General features: G+C 39.2%; 1 protein-coding gene and 1 long non-coding RNA gene across 3 annotated transcripts in view; one reads left to right on the forward strand and one right to left on the reverse strand.

The window, feature by feature from the left end:
- LOC141080555 (uncharacterized) overlaps window positions 1-26,515 on the forward strand; it is a 385,270-nt gene that overhangs the window by 250,349 nt on the left and 108,406 nt on the right. The gene's annotated exons all lie outside the window — the stretch shown is intronic.
- The window catches only part of PHEX (phosphate regulating endopeptidase X-linked), a 365,396-nt gene that overhangs the window by 106,644 nt on the left and 232,237 nt on the right, over window positions 1-26,515 (reverse strand). Inside the window, exons 10-12 of the mRNA XM_073565833.1 lie at window positions 22,859-22,952; window positions 19,376-19,504; window positions 13,406-13,507 (exon numbers count right to left, since the gene is read on the reverse strand). Of these exons, the coding sequence (XP_073421934.1) occupies window positions 13,406-13,507; window positions 19,376-19,504; window positions 22,859-22,952 (325 nt within the window). The remainder of the gene's footprint in view (window positions 1-13,405; window positions 13,508-19,375; window positions 19,505-22,858; window positions 22,953-26,515) is intronic.

Genomic DNA, 26,515 nt, shown 5'->3' on the forward strand with positions numbered 1-26,515 from the left:
TTGTTCCGATTCTCAGGAAAAGGGGAAAATGGGCTATTATTAAGGTAATTTCTTAAATGATAAAGATAGATAGATATAGACAAAAAGAATACAGCAGCACATGTACATGAATCTAGGCCATGTGAAAACACAGAAAAACATTAAAACCATTCAATTTAGATTATAATCCTCAAAAATATTATTTTCAAAAACATTTTTTAAACTTACAGTATGAAGAAAATGAAGATTCTTAGTGCACAAATTGGCCAATTCATGTAAGCCCATCAACCATGGCAAGGTGACCTCCCCCTGATGGGTCCCTGCTCTACTGTACATAAGCCACTTCTGGGCCACCAGCCTACAATTTTGGACAAACATATCACTACTGGGCTAAGCCTACAATTTATGGGCAGGTAGAGCTGATTGCGGCCACCTGCAAGGTCAATGGGAGGGGTGCAAGATCAGACTGGAGGCAGCTAGCATCCAGCAACTAAATAGACAAAAAAATCGACCAGCACCTCCTAGTGTGAACACGTACAAGCTGCAAAAACTGCACGATATAGACAAAAAGAATACAGCAGCACATGTACATGAATCTAGGCCATGTGAAAATACAGAAAAACATTAAAACCATTCAATTTAGATAATAATCCTCAAAAATATTTTTTTCCCAAAAATTTTTTAAACTTACAGTATGACGAAAATAAAGGTTCTTAGTACACAAATTGGCCAATTCATGTAAGCCCATCAACCACGGCAAGGTGACCTCCCCCTGATGGGTCCCTGCTCTACCGTGTATAAGCCACTTCTGTATTTTTGAGGATTATTATCTAAATTGAATAGTTTTAATGTTTTTCTGTGTTTTCACATGGCCTAGATTCATGCACATATGCTGCTGCATTCTTTTTGTTTATATCGTGCATTTTTTGAAGCTTGCACGTGTTCACACTAGGAGGTGCTGGTCTTTTTTTGTCTATATAGATAGATAGATAGATAGACAGATATAGGATAGATAGATCGATATGGGATAGATATGAGATAGATAGATAGATAGATAGATAGATAGATAGATATGGGATAGATAGATGGATAGATAGATAGATAGATACAGTAGATAGATAGATAGATAGATAGATAGATAGATAGATAGATAGATAGATACTGTAGATAGATAACAGGGTCTGAATAAGTAGAAAGTTCAAGTCAAGAGGAGGGAAGTTCTTTACATAAAACTAAGATTATTCTAAGACAATCTGAAAGAACTTAATGAAGTAATATTTGTAAAGTAGAAAAACAAATGAAATCTGGACAAAGCGATGAATAACAAGCAGTCTATTAGTGTCCATTGCAAGTATTTATCTTATGCTTAGCTATTAGAAATAACAGGAGCTCCACCCAGAGCATTTTATGGGAAGGATATGGCTGACAATATGCAGATCACTGTGATTGCTGTCAGTCGTAAATACTTTATTTTACAATAGTTTACTCCATGTACGTTTCCACCATTGTAGGATGCAGCTATTAAATCTCATATTCGCTTTTTTAAATCCAATCATATATCCATTCAATAATTTTCTTTTAATGAGAATTACATTACAATTTATAGCTTAATCTTGATTATCGCCGTGTGTTCTAAAAACGTTCTTCATTAAAGCTAATTATTTAGAGATTTGTATTACATATTGTCATATACTTACTAAACAATGAAAACTGTATTCAATCAGGAGACTTCTACAGCCACAGACCAGAGGAAGAGCGCTGAGCGTTTAGTGCAGAGAGCTATTAAAATGTGGACTTCTCCATCATGCAATCCCTAAATATCCTTCTAGGTATGTTTACACTGCTCCTCTGATGCAAGCAGTTCTCGTAAGTGCTAACAAACTCAATTAAATTGCATCTATCAACAGAATCAACCCCTCTAAGCCATCTACAGTATATGGGATATAGGTCATCGAAGGTTGATTAAAATGATACATTGATATTTGTGATCTGATATTTTATTCCAGAGAAATCCACAATCTTCTTAATAAGTAAGTGACCTGTTAAGATCTATAAGCCGCACATAGATCTTTCTGAGAATCTATTGGTAAACTTAATTTTAGCCAAAAATGCATGCATTTAAATAAAAATTAATTGCCTCCAAAAGTGTCCATATTTGGGGGCGTGGCCTGAGCTGGCGATGGAGAAACACACACAGCTCGGAATCTCTGAGGAGGCATCTCCTAAAGCGACAAAAAAAAGCAAAAGAAAATCGCTATTTCCGATAACCCATGGAAGGATTGTTTTCTCGTCACTCAGAGGAACATTTTGACACCCCTTATTTGAATCTTCGACTTAAAAAAGATAGTTAAGAAATCTGAGGCCTTCTTCCGCCATTTTACTGCAAGGTGACGCCACCTTGTTTCGTGAGTGGAAACATTCTCCTCCTTCTTCCCCTCTCATCTACCAGTGGTCCTTGTCATCAGAAAAAAATGTCCACACAACTGTCTGACAAATTTTAAATAATTTTATTGACTTCTGGAGATATTTTTGTAAAAATTACGTCACATACCAGCTGGTCGGTGGAAGGATACAAAATAATCCTCACCTTGTGTCTAACCAGACAGGATTTCTCCTACCATATAGTAAAAGACACTGATTTTCTTTTTTCTGGAAGCTCCACTTATCTGTTTTGGACCCATTGAATGTCCCAGAGTATCCTAATTTATTTATATTCCCCGGTTTTATGCGGGGCTGCAGGAGCCATAACGGTCACGGAGGGATCTATTTCTTCTTACCGTCCTTTCGCATGAGCGCCATTTTCCTGGCATAAAAGACCTATGAGGCGGAAGGACACAAAATAGTCCGTGATTTGTGCCTATTTCTATGGTAAGCTCACCTGCCGCATATTAAAAAAGACTATATTTATCAGACAAGTCCCCTTACCTATTCCGGACCTCTTATAAATATTTTTGTAGCCACTTTTACTTATATTTCTCAGTTTCGGGTGACACTGTGGAAGTTCTAACACACGCAGAGGGATCTACGTCTCTCCAGCGCTCTCTTCCCTAAGCGCTGTACTCCCGGCATAACTGAGCCGTGGGGCGGAAGGACACAAAATAGTACCTAAGTAATACATACATTTTCAGGGTGCTCCACCTACAATCTAATAAAGATTGCTAAATTTAACTGGAGGGTCCCCCCACCTGCACCAGGTTATTAAAAAATCCCGGTGCGCCTGATTTCAACTGCACTCACCGTTATTTCTGGGCACAGCTGCGGGCGCTACAACAGAGGTGGAAGGATCCGCGTCTCATTAGCTGCACTATAGTTGCAGGGTGGAAGGACATCAAATAGCCCCGAGTTAATGCCTAATTGCGGTCTGAACGCCCTGGTTAATATTAAAAAGTACTCTGACTTTATCCGAGAAGTGCCCCCACCAGTGCTGGACCTCTAAATCACTCCTGCCTGCTTCTAGTTACCTCCGCTCCCCACTGCTCCTGTGCGGCTCCACTGGGGTGATGACAGAGGCGGAGGGATCTGCCTTTCTTCAGCGGCGCCGTGTATCAGCTGCCGGCTCCCCTGTTGCATATTAAATGAGCAGGGTCTGACATCACTAAGCCCTGTGTGAAGTCTAGCCACCTGCTGCGGCTGCAATTAAGTCACAGGGAGCGCGTCTAGACTGGCGCAAAGTTCAAAAACAGATCTTACTGTTTGAAACACAAAATTTTAAAAGTGTCTCCTGATCCAGTTGCTTATTTCATTTCACACAACCATTTTTATGAAAAAAGCACAAAAAGACACAAAAGATCTTTATCTTTTATTATAGAGTAAAAGGGAAAAAAATTTACTGAGTTAAGTGTGCTTAGCTCAACACTCAGCACTCAACAGTCTAATATTATTAGCGATCTCTTAAAAGAATCAGCCTTAGTGCATATTCAGTTCACTTTTTCCATTTACTAGAGTGGTACAAAGTTGCATGATGAGTCATAAGACCACTTCTGTGTCTAAATCAACAAAAGTGTCTCCTACGTCTTCTCAAAGATCACAGAAATTTCAGGATACCTATAACCCTCACTTTAAAGAACAAGTGGACCCCATCAACCCATTTAAGGCCAGATCTCCTCATAAAGAGGTGATGGACACATCTTTTTCATCTAAAAGGAAAAATCCGGGTAAAAAATCTGAAAAACTTGCATTGTCAGTCGACGTTTCAAGTTCTGAGTCTAGAGACAACTCACCGAACTTTTCACCGGAAAGGTCAAAACTTAAGATGGACAACACCAACCCTTCTCCTACCCAAAAACTGGACGTTGAATCCATACACTCCTATATGGACATCCTCGCCCAGAAAATTACGTCTAGCATGAATCAATCATTTGAAAACAAAACTAAACTCTTACAGTCCACTTTAGACAAATTCAGCAGCAGATTAGACAGCCATGAAAAAAGGCTAGCTGTAGTGGAAGAACATACTGTTGATTTATCAGAAGACACCCATGACCTCAAAACCGAACTTCATAGACTTAAAATTAAAGTTGCGGCATGGAAGACAGAAATATACGGAACAACTTGAAAATAAGAGGAATACAAGAATCTATTTCACCGGACAAACTAGAGGACTTCGTTAAGACGCTTTTCAAAAATCTCCTACCGACACTCACAGACCAAGATCTTATCATAGATAGGGTCCATAGACTCCAGGTCCTCTTCAGAGATGGAATGATTCAACGGAGAGACCTTGTCTACATATTTACTCATCTTGTCATAAGACCTCTCTATACTTCTTGATTTCTTGTTCAGTACATTATACTGTTTATTGTTCTTCCCACAGGTTTTCTCTACCTCTAAAAGGTCTCATATATCACATGAGATTATATTCCTTCTAGGAACAGTTTTGTTAAGATTGTTTGATATTTCAAAAGGATGCCTCCAATGGGATCCAAACACACAAACTTTCCCCACACAGAAAGTAGAGCCTAACTGCTAGGCTCCTTCTGGAGAGTATTTTGTTCATACTGTTTTTGTGTTTTTGTTTCAAACAGGTTTATTATCTGTCTACTTTCTATTGATCAGAAGTAACATATTTATTGTTTTCTTGACCAGACCGAGTATATTCTGCAAAGGTAGGTGCACTCTGGTTCTTACTTCTCCTCTGCTCCTCCTCATACAGTCCCGGCCACTCTCAAAAGATGAAAATAAAATGTCAGGGGGCTAAATAGCCCTTGGAAAAGATTTTCTATCTGTAAAGAGGTTAACGGGTTACATCCTGATGTAGTATGCCTCCAAGAAACAAAGTTCAAAAAAGACAACCACCCTTCTATAAATCATAAAAATTTCCCATTTGCTTTTGAGTCTTGCAGCCCACGGAAAAAAGCTGGGGTTTTAACCATGATTGGTAATTCGCTCTCCTTTGAACTTCTTTCTGAAGTTAAAGATGAAAAAGGCCATTACCATATCCTCATTTGCAACTTGAACGGCCACACCTTCACAATAGTCAATACTTATGTGCCCACCCTCAGACAAATTAGTTTCCTAAACAAACTGATGAAAAAATTGGCCACTTTACAAAAAGGTAGCCTGCTATTGTTAGGTGACTTCAACATGGCACCAGACAATAAATTAGATTCCACCTCCCTCACCAGACAAAAATACGCAGTCATTGAATAACTGGATTTTTAATCATGAGCTATTCGATTCGTTCCGCTGCTTAAACTCCACATCTAGAGAGTTTACTCATTTTTCTGTTGGCCATCAGTCGGCTTCAAGAATCGACTTGATCCTCACAGATGTCTTTTCCTTGCCAAGGTTCTCCTCCATCTCCATACTTAATAAAACTATCTCAGATCATGCCCCGGTGACTGCAGAGCTAAATATAGGGCCACCAATTTTCCCCCAATCCATGTGGAAATTCAACTCCTCCTTGCTTCATAGAATCATAGAATTATAGAGTTGGAAGGGACCTCCTGGGTCATCTGGTCCAACACCCTGCTCAAAGCAGGATTCGCTAAATCATCCCAGTCAGATGTCTGTCCAGCCTCTGTTTGAAGACTTCCATTGAAGGAGAACTCACCACTTCTCGTGGCAGCTTGTTCAAAATCCCTTCATCAAATCCAAAATTGACTTAGCCTTACAGAATTATTTTAGTGAAAATGACTCCGACCTCCTAAATCCATTTACCTGTTGGAACGCTCACAAGGTGGTATTGAGGGGAGTTTTGATCCAAATTTCCTCCAGACTGAAAAAGATTAACAGGGACAAAATCCTAACCTTGCAAAAGTTAATCAAAATTAAAGAAGAGGAATTATGTCAATCATCTGTTTCTCCCAACAAAACAAGCCGTACAATCAGAACTTACCAATCTCAGATCATATTCAATTTTTATGATTCTGCTTTAAATTCAGCTAAATGTAAACATTACCTCTCCATAAATCATCCCTCTAAGTACATGACAACCAGAATTAAAAATATCAGGAAACAGAATAGAATTGATAACATAACTTCCTCCAACGGCACATCTTTGTTTCACCCTAAAGATATTGTAGAGGCTTTTGCCGATTATTACAAAACTCTGTATAATAGTAATCAGGACATCCCAAATACTCAGCCAACTGCCTCAGAAATTGAATCATTTCTTTCAAGCATGAATCTCCCAAACCTCAATTCAAATGAATTATTAAGCCTGTCTTCTCCCTTCACTGAAAAAGAAGTCCTGGATACTATAAATCAACTCAAAACATTCAAATCTCTAGGTCCAGACGGGTTTAGTAATGATTATCTCAAGTCTTTTAGTAATATATTAGCCCCTCACCTTGTAAAAATATTTAATACAGCTTTCCAGTCAGGTCAATTTCCTAAAGAGATGCTGGAGGCAGCAATTATTGTCATCCCCAAATCCAATTCAGACACTAGCCAGGTTTCTAATTACAGGCCCATATCTCTCATCAATACGGATGTCAAAATTTACGCAAAAATCCTGGCTAATAGGCTAAACCAATTCCTCCCGAGTCTCATATCAAATGACCAAATTGGATTTATTAAAGAAAGACAATCTATAGATGGAACGAGGAGGCTCATCAACATTCTCAAGATCATCTCCTCTAAAAAGCTTAAGGCTACTGTTGTCTCTCTTGATGCTGAGAAGACGTTCGACTGCCTTAATTGGTCTTATCTTGAAGCGACTCTCAAACACTTCGGAATGAATTCTCGGCTCACGGGGGGTATCATGGCTTTGTGCTCCAGCCCTGGGGCGAGGGTATACTCTAACAATCATCTTTCCTCTACGTTCAGAATAGCAATCGGGACTAGACAAGGTTGTCCCTTGTCGCCACTGTTATTTGCACTGGCTATCGAGCCTTTGGCCCAGCTAATCAGAGACAATAGAGAGATCTCAGGAATTAAGACCTTGCATAGAGATTTTAAAATAGCTTTGTATGCAGACAATATCATTCTTACCCTCACTAATCCAAGCGACTCTATCACTGCCTTACAAAATCTATTCAAGATTTTTTCATGGATCTCTTATTTTAAAATAAACGACTCGAAATCAAAAATACTTGGCTTTAATCTGGGAGTAGATCAAGAGGAAATTGAGGGCCTCTCGCCTTGGGGTTGGGCTACTGATGGGCTGACATACTTAGGCCTAAAATTTGTCACAAATATATACTCTCTAATAAAAATAAACTTGGAGCACCTTACTAAAAAGATTATTAATGAATTCCGTATTTATAAAGATGGTGGACTCTCTTGGTGGGGAAGAATCATAATGGTCAAATCGTACATTTTTCCAAAAATCCTATATCTACTGCTTTCACTTCCTTTAAAAATTCCCACTTCTTCTCTTACAAATCTTCAAGCCTCATTGAACTCCTTTATATGGGATAACAAAAGACCCAGAATAGCAAAAAACATTCTATACAACCACAAATCTTATGGTGGAGCTGGTTCTCCAAATATTGCGGCATATTACACTGCATATTTGGTTAAACAAAGCGCATACTGGTGGCCACATGAATCGACTCCAGCTTGGCATGAACTAGAATTGTTTTTCAACAATTATAAACCTCTTCATCTACTATTTATGAACCAACTCCTTCATAAAAAAGTAATCAAAAATTCTCACCCGATTTTTCAAGCTATTTCTGAGGCCTGGAAAAAATTTTCTGTTCCAAAAAGAGGCACTAACAAAGAAGTCACATTAAAAAATTTGGCCTTATCAGTTATTTTTCAAGCATCCAGTCAGACTATTGACCCCATTTGGTCTGAACTTAGGCTCAAAAAACTCAAAGATTTATACGATGGGACCATTTGTACACCTTACAACAAACTCAAGAATAGATTTCAATCTACTACTCGTGCTTTCTTACAATATGTCATCCTCAAGGACATACTCCATGAGTTCCTTGCTATCTCGCCAAGACTTTCTGAACCAGCAGTTAATCTTATTTGTAATATAGATCATAATATTTTCTGGAGTTTTGAGTATACACACAAATGGTGTAATAATAGCTTTGCAGTGGTCAAGACTCAAAATATTTTCAAATGGGAAAAAGAATTACATACAATAATTGACCCTCCTGACCTTGAACAGGCATGTTCCCTCTCGTATGCCTCTACCATTTCCTTATCACTGCAAGAGACCCACTTCAAACTCTTAACGAGATGGCATTACACCCCAGTAAGACTCCATAAAATCAATCCTGACAATTCTCCACTCTGTTGGAGGGGTTGTGGTAGGCCTGGAAATATCCTGCACATCTTTTGGCAATGTCCCAAAATTGTTCCTTTTTGGAGAAAGGTTTCAAACCTTATTGATCTTATCCTAGGAACACGACTTATTTTGTCTCCTTGTCTGGCCCTTCTCTCCCTGGACGCTGATACAATTGATCCTACTAACAGACTATTGATTATGCATATTTTACTAGTCTCTAAACACAATATCGCTTTCCTTTGGAAAAACCCAAAACCCCCGCAAATTAACAACATTATAAACAAAATTAGTCTTCATCGTTCCTTTGAACTAAAATTTGCAAATATGCATGATCAATTTGCCAAATATGCCAGGAAATGGTCCAGATGGCTGGAGTTGTTTACTTAAGGCTACAACCGGAGTGCACCTGCTTAAGACCCCTTTCGTCTGGGTCTTTTGGTTGGTATAGATTTAATAGGTTATATGCTTATATACCTACCTTTGCTAGAGTTCATTTTACATTGTGTTTCTGCATCAACATGTTTCATTTTCATGTTATCTTTACATTTGGACTTTGTTGTCCTTCCTTTTTTCCTTGCTTCCTTTTACCTCTCACCTTCCCCCCCATTCCCCCTTCTTTCCTCCCCCTTATTTTCCCCATTTATTGAAAAACCAATAAAAGTTTGGAAAAACAAAAGTGTCCATATTTTTAAAGAGAAGCTTTCACAACTTTTGACATTATAAACCGTACATTCCTGCATATAGCTACAGGAATGTAAATTAAAACTTTTTTTTGCATTTTTATTTTTTCCACTCTGTTGTAGAGATATAGGGAGCTGAAATTTTCTGATTTGATCAGCTGTCATGTGCTAACAGCCAGGAGTATAATCGCGATCCACCCACAGCTGTTAACATGTTAAATGCCGCTGTCAATCTCTGACAGCAATATTTAACATGATCGTGCATCACAAACCCAGACCATCGACATCCATGTCACATGATCGTGTGGCGCTGAAGGCATGGCATAACAACCAGAGATCTGCAGAAGACACCTGTGCTTGTCATTGTTGATCTGCTGTGAACGCTAGCCCGTGGTTCATAGGAGATGATCATTTCAGGCGATCAGATGAGAAAAAAATGGCGTAACAAGAAAAAAAAATCAAATTGCCAGAAATACATTTTTTATAGCTTCAGCATTGCAATAACAGGCAATCAAAGCATACCATACCATAATGGTATCAATAAAAATGTCAGCTCAGTGCACAAATAAGCCCCTCACTCAGCCCAAGAACCTGAAAATTGGAGGCGCTACGGGTCTCAGGAAATGATGTAATTTTTTTTTTTTTTTTTTTTACAAACTTTCGATTTTTTTTCACCACTTAAATGAAAAAGAACCTATACATGTTTGGTATCTGCAAACTCATAATGACCTTGAGAATCATAGTGGGAGGTCAATTTTTGCATTTAGTGACCATGACAAGTTCCCTTTAAGGCTACATTCATCCCTCTTTTCATTTTTTTTTTTCTTTTTTATGATAGTTAAAAAGTGAAGCAGAAACACTTCAATTCTATAGCAATCATGGCAACAAAACGAAACACAGAACACACCAGTCATTTGTGAATACAAACAAATTGAAAGCTAATCAGTCACCATAAAGTGTGTCCTTGGAGGGGTCCAATGTCTGGTGATTAGTAATGTATATATAAAAACATTTTATCTAAATGCAAATATTTTTCACAACATATATTTGTAGATATACAGCATAATTACCCTTCTGCAAACTCATGCATCATTTCTAACATTGATGTGGATGTTAAATAAGCTATGATCATCGATCGGCCACATGTTTGCCGATAGGTAGTTTTCCAATAGCCTGCTTAGACAAGCCATTAATACTTCCAAACAAATAGACAATCTGTAGTAGATTGTCTATGCACACAAAACATTCATTGTACTTGGCAGAACATGACCTATCTACTTGACTAGACATCAACCGAGATGTCTAAGGGTCCCGTTACATTTAGCGATGCACCAGCGATCCCGACAACGATACGACCCGGTCAGGATCACTGGTGCATCGCTAAATGGTCACTAGTGAGCTGCCAAACAGGCAGATCTCACTAGCGATGCAGCGATGCAGCAGTAGTCGTTACTTACCTGTCAGACGCGGCGATGAAGACGTCCTCCCGCCCGCGTTCATGCGTCGCTCGTCGGCGCCAGCAGGAAACCGCTGACGAGAAACGGCCCAGGACGTTCTCGCGTGATCAACGATAGCCAGCGGGAGAGCCGGTCGGAGGTAAGTGTCACATATAGCGATATCGCTAGCAATATCGCTGCTGCGTCACAAAATCAGTGATGCTTTAGCAATATTGCTAGCGATATCGCTATATGTGAAGCCCCCTTAAGGCCACATTCACATGCTCAGTATTTGGTCAGTATTTTACATCAATATTTGTATCCCAAAACCAGGAGTCGGTGATAAATACAGAAGTGATGACATGTTTCTATTATACTTTTCCTCTGATTGTTCCACTCCTGGTTTTGGCTTACAAATACTGAGGTAAAATACTGACCCAATACTGAACATGTGAATGTGGTCTAAGCAGCCCCTGGCATTGGAGGCAGTTGGCAACATTTTGCACCACATGTAATTTGGCACTTCAAGGCAACCACCCAAGCTTCACCACTCTTGGTAGTTTGTATTACATGCGCCATATGGGAATCACCACAAAATATAATTACCTATGTACATGTCACCAGTATAAAGTGATTTCTCTGTTTGTTTTTTTAGAATTATATTACAGCTCCAAAAGTCACCTCATTCTAAGAGAAAAAATAGTGCTTCTGGGCTTAAACTCATAAACTCCTACGGATGATCTCTTTTGGCAAAAGTCATTGATAATTTTTTAAAAAATATATATATATTTCCATGATTGTCAGAAAATGTAATTTATTTTGTAATTCACTTTAAAATATGTTCTCATTCATGAGGTGGTGACCTCACGTGCCTGACATAGGTTGAGGAGCGTATGATATTGTCATAGTTTAAAATAACAATATATCTTTACAGATTACACTGGTCAACAGCATTTTTGGTGCCAAAGATATTTCATCGAATTTAGGGTATTTTTGGGGTGCTGATTATGAATATGTCATCAGTTTTGCCAGATTGGCTCAAGTTTTTGAGATTTTTGGTATCTTATTTATAGCACTTGTTGGTAAATGCGACGCATCATCTCATTAATTTCTTTGGATTAGTACTTGAACTGAGCAGTTCTCAATATAGTTTTGTGTTAATTAGTGTTCTAAAAGTTTGTTCATAGCTTGATTTTTGCACTAACTTTATGTTGTTGTCTGTTTTCCAGTGAAAAGCATGAACTCATCATGAAGAAGTTGTCTTAACGATCCAGACTCATTCTGTTACATTTGTGGTGAATACACACTGCCAAAACATAGAAGAAACATAACAGACTTCGTCAAAAAAGTGTATTTTGCCTATTTTGGGGTTATGCTTGGGGACCAAGACAAGTTTTGGGCACCACACATAGTGTGCAAAGCATGTATCGAATTATTACGAAAATGGAGCAAAGGACAAAGAAAAAGCTTCAAATTTGGTGTTCCAATGGTGTGGAGAGAGCCAAAAAATCATCATGATGACTGTTATTTATGGTAAACACAGGTACAGGCACATCTTCACAATGAGGGACAGGCCTTCTTGCAGATTCCATGTTACTCCCATTTTCGTTTCTTATGCTTATTGAATCCTTGCACTTGCACTGCACAGAAATAACAGTCATCATGATGATTTTTTGGCTCTCTCCACACCATTGGAACACCAAATTTGAAGCTTTTTCTTTGTCCTTTGCTCCATTTTCGTAATAATTCGATACATGCTTTGCACACTATGTGTGGTGCCCAAAACTTGTCTTGGTCCCCAAGCATAACCCCAAAATAGGCAAAATACACTTTTTTGACGAAGTCTGTTATGTTTCTTCTATGTTTTGGCAGTGTATATTCACCACAAATGTAACAGAATGAGTCTGGATCGTTAAGACAACTTCTTCATGATGAGTTCATGCTTTTCACTGGAAAACAGACAACAACATAAAGTTAGTGCAAAAATCAAGCTATGAACAAACTTTTAGAACACTAATTAACACAAAACTATATTGAGAACTGCTCAGTTCAAGTACTAATCCAAAGAAATTAATGAGATGATGCGTCGCATTTACCAACAAGTGCTATAAATAAGATACCAAAAATCTCAAAAACTTGAGCCAATCTGGCAAAACTGATGACATATTCAGAATCAGCACCCCAAAAATACCCCAAATTCATTAAAATATTTTGGACACCAGAAAAAAAAATTTTTTTCGTTGACCTGTGTTATAAACCCTATCCTTAGTATGTCCTCAAATTCTCAATATAATTAATTAACCCAGTCTGGCATTTGAGCATTTTGAGTTTTTTCTAGAGAAATAGCGGGTTGAAACCAAACATTTGGCGCTAAACCATGTTACTAGTCTTTAATCCAGAACATTCAAACATGTAGGTTAAAACAATGTTCACCATGACTGTATTTTGGGTCTTTCTATGCTTTTATGACAACCTTCCATAGAAACCAATTAATACCCAGCTTTTTCAACAGCGCCATAAGAAATGAAAGATGTGCACTGATTGATTGCTTTGGGCAACAAAGATATTTTCTTTCTTCTAGACAGTTTCATTAATCTTCCCCTTAGTGTTTAATAATTTACCTTCTCCCTGGCTTTATTTTTGGTCTCTTCATCCATCCAATCATTTTCTTTTTCCAGCATGTCAATGAAAGCCCAGCGGATTCCTTCAATCACTTCTTCCATCTAGTCAAACAAAGTTGAATTACACATTTGATTGCTTAACATGTACAAGGTAAACTCGGTTTCACATTCCAGACATTCAGGATCAGAGTACACACTGAGGTGTGTGGACCAGCTGTAGGTTTCCTGATCCAAACTCTAATGAGGCAGTTGAGTTCAGGTCAAGAGACCTGCGACTGGTCCATACATTGACATCTGACACATACTTGTACCATGATTGTTGGACGTGAAAGCAGCAAAACACTTTCAAAAACAAAGACAAAAACAAAGGTAAATTACAAGAATTATTTTGGTAGTATTACTTATTTAAATGTTTATTTTCACTGGTCTGAAAGATGATCATTTAAAATGAATTATCTACAAAAACAGACCTGTTAAAAACAAAGTCCAAAGTTCCAATTATGAGGGGCATATAAGTACCTTTTGGACCATGTGGTAGATCTTGGAATATCCCATGTAACTTCACAAAACCAGAAAACCACCATACTGTATATGGCACTCTGAGTTATATGGTTCATTCATGCCATAACAATAATTAAAGGGATAGTCAAAAGTTAATAAATTGCTTTAATTAGTTAGACAGCATGAAAATATAAAAGCTTGTAATTGACTTGCTTTTACTATTTGATGTCATTTTCCTGCAATGTAATGAGAGCTTTCATCTTTCAAATTGTAAAACTAGTTTCCATTGAGGTCAGCCAATACTAACTGCCCAGACCCTGGCCTAGTATGCAAAGTAACAGTATTCCAGGAGAGAAGTTAACTCTTAACATACCAGCCATGTTTCTCCAGCCCAATGATTTCTATACAGTAGTTAAGTGCTCACCTTCCTTCCACCCACCCCTCCATCAGTTGTTATAAACCTTGGAAAATCACAAGCCTGTAACATCTGCTATTTTCAAATCATTGCTCTCCCTGTCCTCAGCTGTGTGCTTGTTCAAATACCCTGCTTTATTTAAATGTAAATAAAGTGATATTCATGGTCATTCCAGAACAAATAAGTGATAGCTGACGGTGTTTTCAGAATTTTTGCTCGGCTTTATACTTCTACTAATACTACAGTTCTGCCACTCAAGGAGGAGAGCCTGACCTGCCAGTAACCAGGAAGGGAGGAGACTGTAAGGAGGCTGCATTACTCTGAATGTCATGAGACAACTTGAGAATACCCCTTTAATTTAACTCTGTTAATGTTTTAAAGTTGGATATGTCAAGTGACCAGCCCCTGTAAGCGCCAATAACTTTTCCCGTATAGTAAAATAAAATACTATAAGGGCAGCACAAGTAAGAACAACCAAATTTTATAAAAATTATATCACTATGTTAAAGTGAAGCTATCATTGGAAAATGATCTGTTGTTTAAATCAGGTGTTTGTGTTACATATATTTGTAAGGAGTTTGTATGTTCTCCCCGTGTTTGCGTGGGTTTCCTCCAGGTACTCTGGTCTCCGCCCACATTCCAAAGACATACAGATAGGGAATTTAGATTGTGAGCCCCATCGGGGACAGCGATGATAATGTGTGTAAACTGTAAAGCGCTGCGGAATATGTTAGCGCTATATAAAAATAAAGATTTATTTATTTATTTATTTTATTTAAAAATAAATTTATAATTTTTGTTTGAAAAGTGCAAGACTTTTATTGTAACAATAGAGAAGTGGTGGGATGACCGGACTGAAGGCCAGCAACAGCAGTATTCCAGACAAACTTGGCTCAAACCGTCACACTTATGCACACCCCTGAGGGCCAGGAATACTTTTCACCTGCCCCCACTAAAGGAATGAAGATTTTTGCAGAGCCCTTCCCATGTGCCAATAGTGGGGGAGCTGGTGGCTAAGCACACAGGCCACGGTTGCGTCAAACACACCAATTTACAATACCAGTAAGGCAGAGTGAAACCTAGAAAACCAAAGTTGGAAGATCAGGGAGCATAAACAGGGATATAGGAACCAGAGGGGACAATACATCTGAGCCAGAAACAAACTAAAGAAACACTCAGCAAGAACTACCAACCATACCACTGAAGTGCAACTGAATAATTAGCGGTGAGCAAGAGGATTTGGTGGGTTAAAATATCCCTCTCATGGATCACCTAACACTGTTGGGGAAATGCCCAATCTCCACCCTCTTCCCCAAGAGACAGAGGAAGGGGCGAGAAGGGTGGAGATAAATGATCCTCCCATAGCATACCTGAACCAGGAGACAGTGTCTCATGTCTCCTGGCAGCAGATGGTGTTGGGGAACCCAGCATCCCAGGATCCCTGAATAGCGTAAGCACTGGGAACAATGGCGTTCCTCCTCCCAACCACACCACGCACTGAAGCCAGTCTCCTGGAATGGCGCACACGGCAAAGTGGGGACCCCATTCCTTGAAGGTGACACCTCACCCCCTTCTTGGCTGCCTGTCATCTATTTTATTAATTTTAATACAGATTATGATTTGAAAAAAATATATGGCCAAAATTAAAAAAATAAATACATTTAACAAAAAAAACTTGATTTAAAGAATAGATCATTGTTATTAAGTTAGCTTCTCTTTAAGGCTCGAATAAAGGTTAATGTCTGTCTTGAACTTTTTTATTGTTAGAATGTCCCAATAAAACCGATTAAATATCGTGATTCCAATGCTCCCACATAGAGTTGAGCGACTTTTGATGGATCGGGTTTCGTGAAATCCGAATGAAACAAAATTTGAGTCAGGTGAAACTGGTCCGACTAGGGCAAAAAAAGTCGGAGTTTCGTCCGAAACCCAACCCCAATGCAAGTCAATGGAGAATAAAAGTCGGCATTGAGTGGATGAATGTCATCTGCTCAATGCTGACTTTTATTTCCCATTGACTTGCATTGGGGTCAGGTTTCGGACGAAACTCCGACTTTTTTTGCCCTAGTCGGACCAGTTTTATCCGACTCAAATTTTGTTTCATTCGGGTTTCACGAAACCCGATCCGACCAAAGTCGCTCAACTCTACTCCCACAGTCAACTATAATCTGTCAAGGAACTAGAGATACATTGCCAGTGCACTTTCTGTAGCAGTTCTCCGTTAAGATAAGGCTATACTTGCATTTTTATCAGAGGCTCCAATATGTGCAACATTTTTGGTCCTGTTAAAATTATGGCACCTGAAACGGATCCAGCACTGAGTTGTGGTTTTTGCTAAGAAATCAGTGTCCTTAAAGGAGATGTGCACAGCCCTTTATTAATTGCCCTTGCATTCTAATTTACTGTGGGTACGGAAAGTATTCAGACGCCTTTAAATTTTTCACTCTTTGTTTCATTGCAGCCATTTGGTAAATTCAAAAAAGTTCATTTTTTTCTAATTAATGTACACTCGGCACCACATCAAAAAACAGAAATGTAGACATTTTTGCAAGTTTATTATAAAAGAAAAACTATATATAACCGTTCACAATAACAATAATTTTGACCAGGGGTGTCCAAACTTTTACATATGACTGTATATTGTATTTTGCATATGGAACATTTGATTGGATGGAATTAGGAGAATGAGTAGGCAAAAGCAGAAATAAATATGTGCCAGGTTACTGTATTTTTGTCCTCATGAGAGCTCAAAAACATTTCTGTAAGGCTAGTTTCACACTAGCATTTTGGGCGCAGCGCAGGGCTGCCGCTAAGCCCCGTCCCCAGCCCCGCCCCCTCCGATCAGCTCCTCCTCTGATTGCATGAGGCTGCATACGATCAGCGTATCCTATATTTAGCATTGGATGCGCTGATCGAGCGCTGACCATGCGCTGGTCTGATTTTGCTGGCGCTGCGCCCTTTTGGCGTTGTGCCCAGCGCACAAAAATGCACTGTGTTGCATTTTTGTGCTCTGCCGCAGCGCCAAAAGGGCGCAGTGCCAGCAAAATCATACCAGCACACGGTCAGCATACGATCAGCGTATCCAGCACTAAATATAGGATACGCTGATCGCATGCAGCCTCATGCGATCAGAGGAGGAACTGACCAGAGGGGGCGTGGCTGGGGGTGGGGCTTAGCGGTGGCAATGTGCCCAAGAATGCTAGTGTGAAACTAGCCTAAAATATATATTTTAGAATAACACAGCAAACAGTGCTGCTTTTTCCATGTCATGTGTATCATAGCTGTACCATGAAAAGTTATCTGTCAATCTAATACAGCTTTTCGCCAAACATTGACATTTCCATGTAGTTTGCATTAATGGAAGCAGTACAATTTGCTTCCCCAATGAAATTTTCCCAAGTAGGGTAGATATTTCATTTTTTTCTGGTGCTTTTTTGTGGAAAATGTAGATGTGATTTAAAGAAGCACTCCCATCAAAGTTTTCATTCTATCAATATATTAAAATCATCATATAATTTAGCACAGTATATTTACAATTACTCAATTTCCACTCTACCCCAGCACAGTATCATGCCCCAACTATGACTCCCACATAGCCATCTATACAGTAGATCACAGTCCTGCATATAATATAATTTTCCCCTACATAGCCCTGCAAACCGTATAATGGCCACCGCATAGTCCTACAAACAGTATTATAGCACTCACGCAGCCCTTCAAATAGTATAAAAGTCCCACACATAGCCATCTATATAGTATAATGGCCCCCAATTTACCCTCCCAATATTATTATCACGCCCCATAGCCCTCCATATAGTATAATGGCCCCCACATTACCCTTCATAAAGTATAATGGCCCCCACATAGCACTCCATATAGTATAATGGGCTCCACATAGCCCATCAATTATTATAATGGCCCTCCTCCATAGTGCTCCATATAGTATAATGGGCCCCACATAGCCCTCCACATAGTATAATGGGCCCCACATTGCCTTCCACTTAGTATAATGCACTCCACATTCCTTTCTTTGTTGTATAATGCACCCCACATAGCCTTACATGTAGTATAATGCATCCTACATTGCCTTCCACATAGTATAGTGTGCTCTACTTTGTCTTCTTTTGTAATGCACCTCACATTGCCTTCCATGTTGTAATCCTTCTAAGCGATGTAGAAACAGGAAGTTTTTCTTCCAAACATGAGTCATCATTAGAACTAAAATTCTACAGCACTATATAGTCCCTGGCATCCCAGTTCTACCTTCTCTTCAACTCCGGACCCAGTTTCTCCTGCCTCCCTTGCTTTTATCTTTTCTTTCCTTGTTTCCTTTTGTCAGTTATATAGATTTGCAGTTCTAATGCTGACTCATGCATTTACACTTAAAGCACATTTAGAAAAGAAACTGCATGAAATCTGCACCAAAAATGCATAGAAAAGCAGCAAAAAAGCAAGAATGCAAGAGGGGGAATTGCTATTGTGTACTTCAGTGCAGGAAATTGCTGAAAACATTGCATTTTTGAATACGGGAATATCACTTTATGAAAGCTCATTGTGCAATTTCAAAAGTAGTTTTGTAAGTAGCTAGAGGTAAGAATTAATATTACTGAGCTAAAACTGTGAATATTTAAAGAGAATCCAACGTGCATCTTGATAGACTGTGTTTTGGTCATATGATAGGTACATTTTGGCTGTGCACAATTATCATCGATTCATGGATGACCGCTGTGCCTTTCCTACCAAATGCTAGAGCAGGGTATCCAAGTCTCTCAGTCAGCTGTTTCCATTCATAAAGTTGTAAAGTTGCAGCTCATATGATTGACCACCATACCTACAGATGACAGATTGATGGGGAGGGATGGAGAACTCACTCAATTCCCTTGTGTGAGAATACCACTGATTCAAAAGTTTTCAGCCATCTTTAAAGGAAAATATCTTTCACATAAAGTCCTTTAAACATTTATAAAACATTTGTATTTCTGTTTTTTTTATATAATAAACATAGTCGTTGCTTTATATTCAGTTATTCCTAATTTACATGTATTGTATTGTACCATTAATTTCTTGTCCTCTTGGAAAAAAGAATCCACGAACATCTTTCCTACAGCATAGGGGAGAGCATTTTCAATATAATTTACACATCTGTCCCAGCGTGCAGTCAGAGAATTTGTTCCTAAAAGAACCTGTAAAATAAAAAATGTCATAAAGTTGCAAAATATCATCAGCTTTAAGAGGTGATGAGACGAAATGTATCAGGAGGCTCTTTATGATGGAATATAAGTAAAGGATGGCAAAACCTGTGGGATAAATGTGTTTACCTGAGATTTACTGTAATGTGTAACAGATATTTCCCTATTTTAACACATTTTGGTGGAACAAAAGTCAAGTGATCTCCAAAAAATTTCCCTTATAGATGTGGCCCTTGCATAAATGCGCCCATTGATTTACACCTTTTAAATAAGTATTTTTTTAAATACATACTGCTGCCATATGTGCCTGTGAGCGGAGCTATCGCTGCTCGCTCAATTCCCATCATGTGACCCTGGCTGCTGCCGCCGCTAAAGTCCTCTGTCACATCAACTTCCAGACTTCACTTGATTTATCTCCATGACCCAGTCGCACGCACCCCACCCCCATTTGACTGGGCAGTGGGTAGCGTTTCACAGCATGTCACAGCCCAGAATTCAGCGTGCGCTTTTCCTCTCTCCTCTGCTTTCATTGGCTGCAAGTGCGCTGTATACTGGGCTGTGACATGCGGTGAAACGCTGGGTAACTGGGTAACGCGGCTGCTGCAGACCGGGGTTACGTGATGCGGACTGAGCGAGAGTGATAACTCCACTCACAGGCAGATATGGCAGAAAAATGTATTGCAAAAATACTTATTTAAAATGTGTAAATCAATGGGGACATTACACAATGAAGTGAACCACTTCTTTAATTGTGAATTATTCATTAGAAAGCAATTCTACTCACATGCAAAAATGTCCTAAGGGCTCAAATTCTAGATTTTTTGTTGAAAAAATGTGACAACAGGGAGTACTATCATTTTAATTGTCACATTTCTATTAAATTCTCAGTAAATTGACACTTAGGATAAATAAAACATGCTCAATCATATATGCCAGGTCCAAAAATCCAATAGCACACATATGTTGGGGGGAACAGATGATGGGTTCAGTTTTGTGCATTAGCTGTGACAACAGATAAATCCAGAGCTGCATGGGGAAACTTTGTGAAAAATGTCTGTCTAAAGATAGCTTCACATTTGCGGGCGGAGGACTGCGGACTTCCTTCGTGAAGCCCCGCCCCCTGCTGCACCTCCTCTGGTCAGCTCCGCCTATTTCTGCATGCGACTTCATGTGGCCTGTGTACCCCCCTATCTTTAACATTGGGTATGCAGTCTGTGCCGCAGTATGCGGATGCCGCCGCATGCGTCGTTTTGATGGTGGGAAAAGTATTGAAAATTTTGCAACTTATAAATTGTTTGCCCTTAAACCAGAGAGTTATATCACATAAAATGATTCATAAATAAAATTTCCCATATGCCTACTTTACATCTGCATCATTTTTCAAACATAATTTTTTTTGGTTAGGAAGTTAGAAGGGTTAAAAGTTGATCAACTTTTTTTATTTTTTCAACATAATTTACAAAACCATTTTTTAGGGACCAAATAACACTTGAAGTAACTTTAGGAACCTATTTGTCAGAAAATACCCAAAAGTGACATTGTAAAAACTGCACCCATCAAAGTCCTCAACACCACATTTAAGAAGTTTATTAATCCTCCAGGTGCTTCACAGGAACTAAAGCAATGAGCAAGGAAAAAAAGAACATTTTACTTTTTTCCACAAAAATGTCAATTTAGCCCCACATTCTTCATTTTTACAAAGGTAACAGGAGAAAATGGACCTCAAAAATTGTTTTCCAATTTTTCCTGAGTATGCTACTACCCCATATGTGGGGGAAAACTACTGTTTGGGTGCACAGCAAGGCCCCTCAAGGAATTCATATTGGGGTGTACTGAACATTTTTAACCTACAGGTGATTCTTTAGACCATTTAGAAGTGAGAACAAAAAAATGACATTTTTTCCACTGAAATACTGTTTTAGCACCCAATTTATAATTTACTCTAGGGGTAATGGGAGAAATTGGAACCCTAAATTTGTTATGCAATTTCTTCTGAATGTAGTAGAACTCCATATGTGGTTGTACACTACGGTTTGAGCACACAACAAGGATCTGTTGGGAAGGAGTGCTGCTTGGCTTTTAAAATGCTGATTTTGCTTGAATAGATTGTGAGCTCCATTTATCTGAGCCCATGAGGTACTAGAACATCAGAATCCCCTGCCCAGGTGACCCTATATTGGAAATTTCACAGCCTAAGGAATTCATCTAGGGGAGTAGTGTGTATTTTGAACCCATAGGTGCTTCACAGAATTTTGTAACATTGAGACATGGAACTATGACATTTTAGCTGTAAAAATGCAATTTTTGTATTTGCTCTATATCAGCCAGATCAGCCAGCAACTGTTGTGCCAGTCAGTACATTAGCCTATCTGCCAGCACCCACCGGAGCCAGTCAGTATATCAGCCGAACCCGCCTGCACATGCCGTGCGAGTCTGTATATCAGCTGGATCAGTTTGCACCTGCCAGTGCCTATCTGTATATCAGCCAGACCAGTCGGCACCTGTCATTGCCTATCTGTACACCAGTCGTACCCATCTGCATCTGAGGGACCCATGTTCCTGCCTTGCCTGCCTATATCAGCTGTACTCTCCTACTGAGCCATTCCAGCCGATAATGTCTGTAAAGTGCTGTGGAATTAATGACGCTACATAAGTGAGTAAAATAAATAAAATAAATAAATTCCAGCTACCTGACCATCCAGACCAGCTGCCGTGCTTTTGAGGTCTGTCTTGGAGTAGCATCCAGTGTCCATTAGGAGCCAAGTCTAACCCCACCATCAGGGGCTCTAGTGAAAAGTCAGGTGCTCACCTATTTACACTCCTCCAAGCTCTCCTCGGACTACGGCATAGTGGTTCCAGCATTCCCTTTACACCAATTATGTTTTTTGTCTGTTTTATGTTACTTTTTTATGATGAGAAAAGAGGAGATAATTTGATTTTTTTATGTTTTTACATTATTTAAAAAAAAAAATTTACTTTATTTTTTTTTTTAGTCTCCTAATGGGAATTGAACCTCCAATCATGTGAACCATCTGCAATCATACTAAAGTATGGCAGTATATAGTGAAAATTAGAGTCTCCTTTGAATTTTATCATATAGCTGAACATGAGAAGAAGACCAAGATGGCAAAGACATGGGTCAATGGGCGCCTGCACTGGCTATAATGTCATTTAAGTCTGGAGGGAGCTCTGCTCCTGAGCCCCCTTTCATACACAGTCACCCCATTGCAAGACATACAGGTATGTCCATATGTACAAAGGGGTTAAAGCCCATCACGGTTTTCTAATGAGAATATGAAGACAGATTGTAAAAGAAAATGCTGATAAATTCAAAATTCAACCTCTTACCCGGATATATTCTAGTTGTCTATATTGAAAGCGTCTACTGAGATTTGAAATTCTTGAATACACAAATTTCCATATTAGGTAATTTGCAATAGTCCTGCAAAAATAAAAAATATTAGTTATGTGTACTGTATATCTGTAGAAAACACAATTATCCTAATAATGATCTTTTCAAAGAAATCTTTGGGACCATACCACTGATTGTGTATCTTTTGCAAGTGAGACTAATGAGCTGCAATACCATGCGTAGCAATTTTGCAGACAAGCCACTGCGCCCATGTAAAGAATGAAGGTCAATCACTCTGCAGAATCCTACTGATTAGACTATAATGGCCTGTCCTAGGTAGGGAAAAAATTGAATTTGAAAGTACATACAGTGGGGCAAAAAAGTATTTAGTCAGTCAGCAATAGTGCAAGTTCCACCACTTAAAAAGATGAGAGGCGTCTGTAATTTACATCATAGGTAGACCTCAACTATGGAAGACAAACTGAGAAAAAAAAATCCAGAAAATCACATTGTCTGTTTTTTTTTCATTTTATTTGCATATTATGGTGGAAAATAAGTATTTGGTCAGAAACAAGCAATCAAGATTTCTGGCTCTCACAGACCTGTAACTTCTTCTTTAAGAGTCTCCTCTTTCCTCCACTCATTACCTGTAGTAATGGCACCTGTTTAAACTTGTTATCAGTATAAAAAAACACCTGTGCACACCCTCAAACAGTCTGACTCGAAACTCCACTATGGTGAAGACCAAAGAGCTGTCAAAGGACACCAGAAACAAAATTGTAGCCCTGCACCAGGATGGGAAGACTGAATCTGCAATAGCCAACCAGCTTGGAGTGAAGAAATCAACTGTGGGAGCAATAATTAGAAAATGGAAGACATACAAGACCACTGATAATCTCCCTCGATCTGGTGCTCCACGCAAAATCCTACCCCGTGGGGTCAGAATGATCACAAGAACGGTGAGCAAAAATCCCAGAACCACACGGGGGGACCTAGTGAATGAACTGTAGAGAGCTGGGACCAATGTAACAAGGCCTACCATAAGTAACACACTACACCACCATGGACTCAGATCCTGCAGTGCCAGACGTGTCCCACTGCTTAAGCCTGTACATGTCCGGGCCCGTCTGAAGTTTGCTAGAGAGCATTTGGATGATCCAGAGGAGTTTTGGGAGAATGTCCTATGGTCTGATGAAACCAAACTGGAACTGTTTGGTAGAAACACAACTTGTCGTGTTTGGAGGAAAAAGAATACTGAGTTGCATCCATCAAACACCATACCTACTGTAAAGCATGGTGGTGGAAACATCATGCTTTGGGGCTGTTTCTCTGCAAAGGGGCCAGGACGACTGATCCGGGTACATGAAAGAATGAATGGGGCCATGTATCGTGAGATTTTGAGTGCAAACCTCCTTCCATCAGCAAGGGCATTGAAGATGAAACGTGGCTGGGTCTTTCAACATGACAATGATCCAAAGCACACCGCCAGGGCAACGAAGGAGTGGCTTCGTAACAAGCATTTCAAGGTCCTGGAGTGGCCTAGCCAGTCTCCAGATCTCAACCCTATAGAAAACCTTTGGAGGGAGTTGAAAGTCCGTGTTGCCAAGCGAAAAGCCAAAAACATCACTGCTCTAGAGGAGATCTGTATGGAGGAATGGGCCAATATACCAACAACAGTGTGTGGCAACCTTGTGAAGACTTACAGAAAACGTTTGACCTCTGTCATTGCCAACAAAGGATATATCACAAAGTATTGAGATGAAATTTTGTTTCTGACCAAATACTTATTTTCCACCATAATATGCAAATAAAATGAAAAAAAAACAGACAATGTGATTTTCTGGATTTTTTTTTCTCAGTTTATCTCCCATAGTTGAGGTCTACCTATGATGTAAATTACAGACGCCTCTCATCTTTTTAAGTGGTGGAACTTGCACTATTGCTGACTGACTAAATACTTTTTTGCCCCACTGTAATTTGCTGTTAAAAAAATTACTAAGTACAGTGGATACGGAAAGTATTCAGACCCCTTTAAATTTTTCACTTTTTGTTTCATTGCAGCTATTTGGTAAATTTAAAAAAAATTCATTTTTTTCTCATTAATGTACACTCTGCACCTCATACTCAAGACAGCATTATGGCAACGCTCTGGACAATCAATTAATGGTTAGTGAGTGAATCCGACTCATGTAAGGCAGTTATGATATACTTGATTGTCTTGCTGTTTTACTTGACTGTTTTGCTATTTTTGCTTTTCCTTGTCCTTGCATAAATCTTTTTTAGCCCCAAATTTTGAATTTTCATAAAGGAAACATTAGAAATTGCTCCATACAATTTGTTGTGCAATTTCTCCTGAGTGTGCTCATAAGCAATATGTGGAGGAAAACAACTGGGCGTACGGCAGGGCTTAGAAGGGAAGGAGCGCCATTTGACTTTTTGAATGCAAAAATTTGCTGGAATACTTAGCGGACGCCGTGTCGCATTTGGAGAGCATCTGATGAGCCTAGCCAGAGAAAACTACCCAAAAGTTACACCATTTTGAAAACTAGACCCCTTTAGGAACTTATCTAGATGTGTATTGAGCATCTTGAACCAACAGGTGCTTCGCAGAAGTTTATAACGTTAAGCCATGAAAATAAAAAAATCACATTTTTCCCACAAAAATCTTGTTTAGCTCCAAATTTTGTATTTTCACAAGGGTAATGGACCCCAAAATTTGGTGTGCAATTTGACCTGAGTTCACCGATAACCCTTATGTGGTCGAAAACTAGTTTTGAGGCACATTGCAAAGCTCAGAAGGTAAGAAATGCCATATTACAGTGTAGATTTTGCTGCACTTGTTTGAGGGTATAAATGTTACATTGACAGAGCCACTGAGGTGCCAGAACATCAGAACCTCCCATAAGTGACCCCATTTTACAAACTGAATTCATCTAGGGGTGCAGTGGTTATATTGATACCACAGATGTGTCCCAGACGTTTAAACCATTGGGCAGTAAAGAAAAAATAGTTTACATTTTCCCACCAAGATTGTGTGGTAGCCCCAAGTTTTACATTTTAATACTGGGAAATGGGTAAAAATGGCACCAAAATGTGTTCCCCAATTTCTGCTGAATGTAGAAATATCCCATATGTGGACGTACAGTATTGCTTAGCCATACAGAGAGACTCAGGAGGGACAGAGCGATATTTGCCTTCTGGAGCACAGGTTTTCCTTGAATAGTTTATGGATTCAATATAAAGAGCCCCTAAGTGCTAGAAAAGCAGAATCCTCGAGTGACTCAGTTTGGAAATTATAACCCTTCGGCTGGGGTCACACTTGCGAGTGTGATGCGAGAAACTCACGTGTGTCTCTCGCATCTGTCTCATTATAGGGAATATTCCGCCAGGGGTTCTGTCTGAATCACATATTTCAGAGATTTACATGGAAATCCCAATGTAATCACTCAATGTAGAGTGCAGGATAAATGTGCACCAAGTCTTACTGCGATCTTTGGGAGGCAGAATAAAAAAATGAATAGCATGTGAAGAATTGGTTTTATTTATTTTTTGCACTGTTCCTGTTCGGTATAAGTGATTAGACGACTTTATTCTTCGGGTCAGTGCAATTACAGCGATACCAGATGGGGATTTTATGTTTGGCTGCTGTCATA

This window comes from Dendrobates tinctorius, unplaced genomic scaffold, assembly GCF_039654945.1.
Source record: "Dendrobates tinctorius isolate UK_male_01 unplaced genomic scaffold, ASM3965494v1 ptg000016l, whole genome shotgun sequence".
NCBI classification, from domain to species: Eukaryota; Metazoa; Chordata; class Amphibia; order Anura; family Dendrobatidae; genus Dendrobates; species Dendrobates tinctorius.